The sequence below is a fragment of the Elephantulus edwardii genome, unplaced genomic scaffold (assembly GCF_000299155.1).
Source record: "Elephantulus edwardii isolate Elephantulus edwardi_28Jun2011 unplaced genomic scaffold, EleEdw1.0 scaffold00157, whole genome shotgun sequence".
Taxonomy (NCBI): domain Eukaryota; kingdom Metazoa; phylum Chordata; class Mammalia; order Macroscelidea; family Macroscelididae; genus Elephantulus; species Elephantulus edwardii.
In genome coordinates this window covers 7,638,591-7,649,191 of record NW_006399907.1, presented here as the reverse complement: position 1 = coordinate 7,649,191, position 10,601 = coordinate 7,638,591, and the positions used below count along the sequence as shown (strand labels likewise).

General features: G+C 38.1%; 1 protein-coding gene across 2 annotated transcripts in view; it reads left to right on the top strand.

Annotated features, from left to right (window-relative positions):
- Window positions 1-10,601, top strand: part of DENND5B (DENN/MADD domain containing 5B) — a 234,482-nt gene that overhangs the window by 86,704 nt on the left and 137,177 nt on the right. Inside the window, exon 2 of one of the 2 annotated variants that reach the window (XM_006895082.1) lies at window positions 7,868-7,933. The exons of the other annotated variant lie outside the window; for it this stretch is intronic. Within the exon in view, the coding sequence (XP_006895144.1) occupies window positions 7,868-7,933 (66 nt within the window). The remainder of the gene's footprint in view (window positions 1-7,867; window positions 7,934-10,601) is intronic. 2 annotated transcript variants of the gene reach the window in all.

The following is a 10,601-nucleotide window of genomic DNA, read 5'->3' as shown; positions in this document are numbered from 1 at the left end:
TATTTTTTTGTATGTATAGTCAAATCAGATCTGGTTAGTACAGGAAGAGATTGTCCTTCCTTCTCCAGCAGAGCATCTGGTAGATTCGAACTGCTCACCTCTGGGATTGCAGTGCAGCTTCTTGCCACTAGGCCGCCAGAGCTTGCGTGTGTCCCATTCTTAAGAAAGGTGATCCTACAGATTATTGGATAATATCACATGCGAGCAAAATGCTGCTGAAGTTCATCCAAAAATGGCTGAAGAGTACATTGACAGAGAAGTTCAGCCTGGGTTTAAAAGAGGCTGTAGCACCAGGCACATCATTGCTGAGATCATATGGATCCTAGCTGAATACTGGCAGAATGCCTGTGTTTTGTTGTTTACACAAAGGCATTTGACTGTGTGGATCATTATAGACTGGCTAACATTGAGGCGAATGAGAATTCCAGAACACTTAACATTGTTTATACAAAACCTCTATCTTGAACACAAAGCTGTTATCTGAACAGAACAAGGGAACACTGCATGGTTTGAAATCATATGTCAGGGTATATTTTTTCTCCATACCTATTTAGTCTATATACTGGGCAAATGATGCATGAAGTCAGGCCTATGAAGAAAGCGTCAGGATTGGAAGAAGACTTATAAACAACCTGTGATATGCAGATGACATAACTTCACTTGTGAAAGTGAGGAAGATCTGAAACACTTGCTGCGGAACATAAAAGGCTCCTTCAATATGGATTACATCTCAACATCTAGAAAACAAAGGTGCCTTACCACTGGGCCAATAAGCAACCTTGTGATTGAAGAAAAATGGATTGAAACTGCCACTTTTTCATCTTACTTGTATCCATAGTCAACACCTTGGTACCAGCAGTCAAGAGATCAGTGGATGTATTACTCTGGCCAAGTCCACTACCAGAGACCTCTCCACAATCCTGAAGAGCAGTGATGTTAGTGAAGACTAAGGTGTACCTGATTCAAGGCATGGTCGTTTCAGTTACTTGCTATTAATCTGAGAACTAAACAGTGAATGAGGATGACAGAAGAATTGATGCCTTTGAACTGTGGTGTTGGGGAAGAGTACTGAGTAGTCCGTGCACTGCCAAAAGAACGAACAGATCTGCTTTGGAAAGAGTTCAGCCAGAGCGCTCCTTGGAGGCAAAGATCTCATATTTTGGACATGCTTCTAGGAGAGGCTACTCTGTGGAAAGGGATATCATGCTGGGAGGGTCAGCAAAAGAGAAGATGACCCCAGTGGGATGGATGGACATAGTGACTGGCAGTGGCAGATATGGCACAGGACAGGACAGGATTCAGGTCTGTTGTTCAGCTAGTTGCTTTGAGTTATGGTCAAATGATGGCACCTAGCAAGAAGAGGTCTCATAACTGACACAAGGAATAGAGGAAGAAGAGACAGAAAGGGATGCATACTGACTTCAGGTTAGGATATTTTGAGTTTTAACATCTGATGGCAAAGATGTTCATCAGGTACGTGAACTTGCTAACCCAGAAAGAGGCCAGAAGGTCTTAATGGAATAGAATCTTAAAAGAAGTGTAGGGACTCAGGGCAGACAAGGAGGAAGGTGTGTGTTAGCTCAATTTAAACGATGACCTCTCTCTCACACACTAATCTAGCTCCTTCTGGGAGAGACTGCACATGCAGGTAAGATTCACTAACCTCAGAATCAGTGTCTTTGAATTGCGGTGTTGGAGAGGAGTGCTGAGCCATCCCTAGACTGCCAAAAGGACAAACAAGTCTGTCTTGGAGAAAATGCAGTGAGGGTCCACCTCAGAGGCAAGATGGTGAGCCTTTGTTTCACCTGCGCTGAGCATGTTGTCAGGAGGGACCAGTCCTCCAAGGAAAGAGAGGAGGACCCTCAACAAGATGGATTGACACAATTACTGCAGCAGAGAAATGATGAGGCTAGCACAGGGTGGGGTCACTGTGAGTCCCAGTAAACTCGATGGCGTCTAATAACAACAGCCTCAAAATAGGGACTTCTCAAGTCTTGTCAGTGCAGAGGAAATGTTGCTTTGTAGCAATACTAAAGATGGATAGATTGCAGACTTCAGGGACCATTTAAGTATGAGTCGGAATTGACTAAAAAAAAAACAAACCAGTGGGTTTGGTTTAATAATTTTTGGTGAATTAAACTGGGAGGATGGTGGGCTGAGTAGGGTCAAAGGGAGACATCTAGAATGACATCTAGTCATCCAGACAACCAGTTATTCAGCAGATATGCCAGCTGTGTGCCAACTAGTCCTCTGTTAGAGTGAAAATAGTAAATACAAATCCCTTCTTTTTAGACAATTATATTTAGCTTGGTATTAACCCCTCTTCAGTGTTGAATGAATAGATAGTGATAATTTTTAAACATGGAGCAGCAGCTAATAAGAGCCCTCAAATGGCTCCATGAATTGTGGTGCTGTCAACATAGGAAAATCGTTGAGGGAGAAGGTAATGAATTCCGTTTCGGCTGTACTGAAGTTGAGGCCGTGGGTATGAAGCAGCTGAAGGAGATTCTTGGTGACTCATTGGAATTACGGATTCAAATTCATCACTAGAGATCATCTTTGTTCTTGTTTTTTCTCATAGAAGGGCAGGGAGAATTGAAAAAGACTTAGTTTATCCTATACAGAAGAAGATAATTTTATCTTTCTTAACTTTGAAACCTTAAGTGGCTTGAATGTCTTTCTGTAAAAGATAATTTGGCCTTTCTTTTTTCTTTTTTTCTGTGTTACACAGCACCTTTTTTTAAGGACTACTATCTTAATAATCTTATAAGTCACTTTGTCCTCTTCCTAATGTGTGTGAATCATTCTCTCACAGGTCTCTGCAGTTTCAAAATACAATTTTAAAACCTCAGCTTATAGTTAATGCCAACCATGTTGGGAAGGACTTTGAAAGCCTTAGGACATACTCTGATTCAGGAAAACCCTTGAAGATGGTTTCTACTTCATGAAAATCACATTAACTGAACTATTGTAGTCACCAATACCTTTTGGTGATTGTTCTAATAATAATGCATCTCTTTGATGCTTACAGGAGAATTTTCTTTTTAAGAACATGTTTCACCCTATTTTGTTAATTTTAGAATATTTTTATAGACCTTAGGTCACTCACACACATTAGTAAAAATAGATGTACCTACCTCCGTCTTCATTTTATAATTTATTTTTTCTTTTGAAAACTTTGTTGATTTTTTTAAATTCAGATATTTTTTAAAGTAGTAAAAAAAAAAGATAAGAAAGTAGTATTTCTCTGTATCTCAGTTGATATCCTTAATGTAAACTGAATTTAGTTACTTATGTTTTGGGTTCCTTATGAATTTTTTTTTATTAAGAATACTGACAACCAGAAAATAATGATAGGAAATAGAAGAAAGTGTTTCTGAGTCATACAACAGGAAAACTTCCATTTGAATCATCTTAAAACTAGCTATATAGAGTTACTTAGCAGCTGTAAGTATTTTAATAGGTAGTTAACTTTCTTTTGTTTCTTAACAAAATGCTAGATGTGTTTTGTTACGTGTGTATGTGTGCACGCACCCCCCCCCCCAAAAGGGTCTTTCTTAGTATCTGTTTAGCAGAGAATGATTTCTTTAGCAAGAGTGGAAAATTAATCTGTAGTGTGGAACCTGTCGGACTTGTTAGTGATAGTCACCTACCAGAGTAAAAGGAACAACTTCTGTGCATCGGAGTGACTTGATGGAAGTGGTGTTCTGTATGATAAAATGCAGTGTGAGCAGTAATGTTAATGTTTCTTCCCAAAAACACATGAGAATGATTACCACAAGAGATTAAATGGGTTGACAGACATCACATTCACTCTGACTCATGGTGACCTCCTGGTGTCAAAGTAGAACTGTGTGCTGCAGGATTTTTGGTAACTGAGATTTCTGAACTAGACAGTCCAATCTTTCTTCTGAGACACCTATAGAGTACTTGAACCTCTAATGTTTTGATTAGTAGCCGAATATATTAACCATTGTGTGGTTTTTGGGACTCCATCATAGAACATAAATATAACAATACAAATATATATATATATACATATATATATATATATACATACACACACATATATATATACACACATATATACATACACATATGTACATGCACACACATATATACATATATATACCCTCAGTCATTACCATCAAGTCAGAACTGTCTCCTGTTACTTCTCCTAAAGAAATCTGGAGCAGCTGGAGGATTTGAACTATAGCAGCAAAACTCCATACAGACTGTTCTACCAGAACTCCCTTAATAATATTATAGTATTACCCAGATTATCATTATAAAAGAATACTTGAACTAGGAGGCAGTCATCAGAACAGAGCAAGGGAACACTACATGGTTCAAAATCAGGAAAGGGGTGTGTCATGGATGTGTCCTGTCTCCATACCTTTTCAATTTATATGTGAAACAGATCATTCAGGAGGCTGGGCTGTATGAGGAAGAATGTGGCAACAGGATTGGAGGAAGACTCTTCAAAAGCCTGCATTGTGCTTGATGACACAGCCTTACTTGCTGAAACTGAGGAGGACCTGAAGCATGCTGCAGAAGGTTGAGGATTGTAGTCTACAATATGATTTGAAGCTCAATATTAAGAAAGCCAGGATTCTCACCATTGGGCAGATTGGCAGCACCATGATAGATGGAGAAGAGATTGAAATTGTTAATTACAGCTTGCTTGGTTCCACAGTCAACACTCTTGGCTCCAGGGGTCAAGAAATCAAAAGATGAATTGCATTAGGAAAGTCTGCTGTCAAGGCTGCTGCGTAGTCATAAAGAGCAATGATGTCAGTCTAGAGACTAAGTTGCTCCTGATCCAAGCCACGGTCTTTGCAGTTACTTTCTATGAATAAGAAAGCTGAACAATGAATAAAGATGACAGAAGAAGAAGAAAACTAACAGGTCTGCCCTGGAGAGGGTGAAACCAGGCTGCTCCTTAAAGGCAAGGATTTTGAGACTCCTGGCATGTTACCAGAAGCAACCAGTCCCTGGAGGAGAACATCATGCTTGGAAGGATGGGGGCACAGTACAAAAGAGGAAGACCCCAGGAAAGATGGATTGATGCAGTAACTGAGGTAGTGAGGGTAGGTTGTCGGAGACAGTGAGATTGGCTCAAGATAGAGCAGTGTTCAGAGCTATTGTGCATAGAGTCACTATGTATCAGGGTCAACTTGACAGCACATAACAACAACATGTGAGAAGAGCATTGTTCAAAAATACTGTGATTTGGTGGCTTAGTGATTAAGGTGTTACACTGCCAACCTAGAGGAAAGCAGTTTGAATCCACCAGCTTGTCTGTGGGGGAAAGACTCTACTGTAAATAATAACAACTCAAATAAAATGTTCAGCCATACAACTAGAACCTTGTTTTGTTGACTGTAGTTGTTATTTGAAAATTGCTTAGATAATCTTCAGATGCAGTAGTGTAAAGTTCATGTGTATGTAGCACTGATGAGTATATGACATTCATTTGTTTATTAATGTGATAACTCTGGACTCTTTAGAGTTTTGAGAGATCGGTTACACATGATGGCTTTTTAAAGTTGTTTCATGTTTCATTCACTATGTCACCTCCACCCTCAGCCCCATTTAGAGGTAATTTATACTCTGTACCTCTAACAAACAGATTTACCGTCCATCCATAGCCCAGTGCTTATACAAAATTACTTCTGCCTTTAGTCTTATAGCATCTCCTACTTTCCAAAGTTACTCATATCAGCAAACTTCCCCCAGCCCTTTCATTGAGATTGTTTCATGTGTTTGTCCTACAGCTAGATTTTTAATTACAGTGTTTCTTCCTGAGATACCCTCCTCCTGCTCAAATCCTCTGCATCTAAATATATTCTTTTTAATTTGCATACAGTAAAATTTACTCTGTCATCTAAAGTTTTGACAGATGAGCATTTTATGTAGCCATATTAACAGTATCACTCTAAACAGCCTTAAACACCACCTGTAGTTTAACTTTCTCACTTCTGCCCCTAAAGCCACTTGCATCCTCTGGCCTTTTCACTGTTGCTTAGTTTCACATTCTCCACAGTGCCACGTAGTTGGAATCTTACAGGGCCTCTTTCACTTAAAAATATGCCTTTAAGGTTCTCTATATCATTTGTGATATATTTCATTGTATGACGTACTGTAGTCTACCTAACCATTTACTTTTTGAAGAACAACTTGTTTGCTTCCAGTATTTGTCAATTACAGATACAGCCTTATAAGTGTTCCTGTTGCGGTTTTTATGTGCACTCCAAATGTTTAAAACAATTGGGTAAATACTTTGGAGCATGATAACTCTTTAGACTTCAGCATAGTGGGTTTTTTTGTATTTTAGTAATTCTAGTAGGTGTGGAGTAGCTGACATAATATTTTTACTTTTGAGTATATTATCAGAAAGTACCAGTCCCTGGGGAAGGATATCATGCTTAGAAAAGGGTCAGTGAGAGAGAAGAGGATTCTTAATGAGGTGAATTGGCACAGCTTATGTGACAAGGATTTAGTTCAGCAGACATTGTGAGGATAGTGCAAGACTGTACAGGGCTTCCAGATATAGTGAGGGTTCCTTTGTGGTTCTTGTTGTTAGGTGCCATTAATTCGACTCTGACTTGTAACGACCCTGTGAACAACAGATCTGAACCTTGTCCCATCTTCATGGTCTCTGTCACGCTCAAGGGTATTGCAGTAATAACTGTGTCTATCCATTTCATTGAGGGTCTTCCTCTCCTTCACCAACCCTCTGCCTTTCCCAGCATGTTGTCTCTCTAAGGACTGATTATTCCCCAAAATATGCCAAAAGTAAGATGAAATTTCACCATCTTTGGCTAAGGCAAGGATGCTATCTTTGGGTAGGGTTGTTATAAGTAGGAGCCAATTTGGAGAAACCTAATAACACCTTCATAATTTATATCAGACTGTGGAAACATACATCTTGCTGGGATCCACAGTTAACATCCTTGGAACCAGCAGTCAGGAAATAAGGAGACACATTGCACTGGGAAAATCTGCAGTCAAAGATCTCTCCAAATTATTGAGGAGTAATGATGTCAGTTTGAAGGGTGTCTGATTGAAGCTATGGTCTTTATAATCACTTGCCATATGTCTAAGAGCTGGACAATGAATAAGGATGACAGAAAAATAATTGACACCTTTGAGCTGTGGTGTTGAAGAAGAGCACAGAACATCCCATGGATAGCCAAGAGAACAAACAGATATGTCTTGGAGAGAGTGCAGCCAGAGTGCTCTTTGGAGGCAAGAATGATGAGGCTTTGCTTCACATACTTTGGGCATGTTGCTAGGAGAGGCTATTCCTTGGAGAAGGACATGATGCTGGGAAGGGTGGAAGGTCAGCAAAGGAGAGGAAGACATTCTACCAGGTAGATTGACACAGTGACTGCTCCAGTGGGCTCTTGTGTGTTGGGAAGTGTGAGAATGGCACAGGATAGAATAGGGTTCAGATCTTTTATTTATAGAGTCACTATGTGATGACTCAAGTTTACCCAGCAACAGTGGAAGCATTAACTCATTCCTTCTGTTTCTTTTTAAAATAACATAAAATCATGTATGTATACATTTTATTGTACAAGTAACCATTACAGGTCTTTAAATAGCCTTTCACTTATTACTTAAGTAAAATTACCTGTTCTCTTTGCTTTCTTGCTACTAATAGCTTATAAACTACACCCCATTAAGTGTTAAGCTGCACTCCATTGGTGTTAATGTCTCACCTTTTAATTGCTTTTATTTTTTTAATTGCTTTTATTTTTCTAATTCTAATTTTCCATTCTTAAGAGTCATTTTTTGGTTTTTTTGGTTTGTTTTAATTTCTTTGTTCATAAAGCTTTTCTGTTTCTGTTACATTATGTAGTTTTGTACCAATGGCTAGAAGCAGATCGTCATGGCAAGAGCCAAGATGCTGCAAATACGACTTCAGGTAAAAAAAAAAAAGAAAAAGAAAAGAAATGAGGTATTAGAGATCATTATTTTAATTCATTCAAAGCCCATTGTGAATGTATATTTATTTCGTTTTACTTGAAAAACTTAGAGGTATTGTATTTCTGTTCATAAGGACTTCATTTGCTTCAACCTTGAAAATATAATACCCTAGTGTTCAAGCTCTCTTGGCAGATATGTCAGCTTTTCTCATGAGGAATGGTTTCATTGTAGCTTTAAATTTTGGAAGAAGTTATTTGCCCACATTATTTGGAATTAAGCCCCTTTGTGTCATTTTAGCAGCAAATAGTAATATTTACACAGATTCATAATACTTTTTAATTTCAAGTTGATGAGTTTTAATTAAAAGACTCTCAGTTTCATATCCATGTCCTTTGACCAAGTCACTGCCAAGTTCTTAGACCTTGTCATTTCTTCTGCTGGGTCTTAGCAGTGAGAGCAGTCTTGGTTTAGTGGTAGAATCCTCACCTTCCAGAAGAGAGACAGATTCCGCTTCTGTTCCTGGCCAGGGTGCCGCGATGCAACTGTCACCTGTGTGTCAGTAGTGACTTGTGATGCTGATCAGTTTTCCTGGAGCTTCCAGATGAAGCCAGACTAGGAAGAAAAGCCTAGCAATCTATTTCTGAAAATCAACCAATGAAATCCCTTTATGGGAGAAAATAACCGTAAAGATTGATTGCTTGCTCAGCAACTCAGCCGCACTAACAGCAGTTTTAGCAGTAAATTGTAAAGTAGATGCTTGGAAAACATGAATCTAAGAAGAGAATAGGTGATTTCCCCCTTCTGCCATCCCAAAAAGCCATCCCCAAGATTTTCTTCCTTGGCTATATTCTAAATAACTGCATCCATTGTTTTTAAGTTCTAAACAGTAAAATCAGAATTATTGGTTCTTCCCCTAATTTTCTTAAAGATAATATTTGCCAAGACAGCTATCTATACATTGCCTATCTCTGTATATGTGTGTGTATCTATATCTGTAATATGATCTTTCCTGCTGCCCTACTTTTGTGGTATTCTAATCAGAAACGGAGTGATGGTCAAGGTCGTGGTGGTGACGATGATTTTGTTTTGTTAGATTTGTGTTGCTCACTTTTCGTGGGTTTTGTTTTGATGAAATCCTTTCTCTGGAGATGGTTTTCCTTTTTTTTCTGCTTGATTCTTTGCACCTCAAGAGATTGTGGTGTTCTTTAATAAAAAAAAAAAACCAATTAAAAAAGCACTGTCTTTTCTCATTTATGTCTTGTCACATTAATAATTTTATTTATGATTCAGACAATAAAACTGTTTAAATCATATACAGGTAAGAATTCATGAAAAGGTAAGTATGATAGTGTCTTATGTCCTGAGTCATGTGATGTTTCTTCTACTTCCGAAGTGTTTGTTAAAGCACATTATTTTTTACATTTTTTTATTTTATTTTTTTTAATAATTTTAATGAACATTTACAGAGAATTTGGATTTCCATTCATGTTAAAGCAGATTTTTATGGTATTTGAGGGTGGATGAAGAAGCAAGTTTCTTGATGGTCATATACTATATGAGGATACCTTTTTGCTGTTTAAATAGCATTTTGGTAACATAGAACCCTGTCAGCAGGAAAACATTTTTATATTTTATTCTTCATCTAACCTGAAGTGAGAATTAACTTTTGTTTAAGGTAAAAGTAAATAAACATTTATAATATTTATTTTAAGAAAACCTAAATATTGACCTAGGAACTCGATTTACCTTTCCTGAAATCAACCATTCTGAGCCCCTACTCTGTGTTCCTCAGTCACATTGACCCTCAGAGACAGTTGTGTGTTTTTCCATTGATTCTCTGCTATTTATATGAGCTAGGATCATAGTGCAAAAGTTGATAAACTTTTCTTAATGACCCCTTCGGCCATTTCTCTTATAAAGATGAAGCATGTTGATTACATATCTTATAAAATAGTATAATGATTATAGAGACGAAGTTATTGGCCTAAACAAGGATTCCAAAGGAAAATGGCTGTTAACCAAGAACAAACAAATCTGCCTTGGAGGAGGTGCAGTCAGTGTGCGCCTTAGAGGCAAGGACGCTGAGACTTCCTCTCACATGCTTTGGGGACGTTGTCAGGAGTGGCTAGTTCTTGGAGCAAGATGTCGTGCTAGGAAAACGTGGAAGGTCATCAAAAGAGGAAGATTCCAGCAAGATGGATTGACAAGTGACTGTAACAATGAGCTTGAACTTACAAGAGATCATGATGATGGCTCAGGATAAGGCAAGGTTCAGATCTCTTGTTCCCGGATTGCTATGAATGATATTTGACTAGATGGCACCTAACAATAATAGTAGCAGTAGCAGCATTAGTTTTGTCACTGTATATGCTTAAATTATGTGCTCTTATCTAACAAGGCTCCAGGGACTTCTTTTATTGCAATCTCCAACAAAAATTTGAAAATGTGAAGCTTTTTCTCTCCCTCTGTGATCTGTTGTTAGGTTTTGCATGTAGAGGAGTTTCAGTGTCTTATCTTTTCATACTTATGCCCCAAATTGGAAATGTCACAGTGTGACTCCAAATCATATTGCTTTATATTTTTCTTGTAGTGACAGTTATCTTTTCCATATAACTTGCACTGTTGTATTTAATTAAAAGTAGAAAGAAGAAAAAAAAAACAGAATA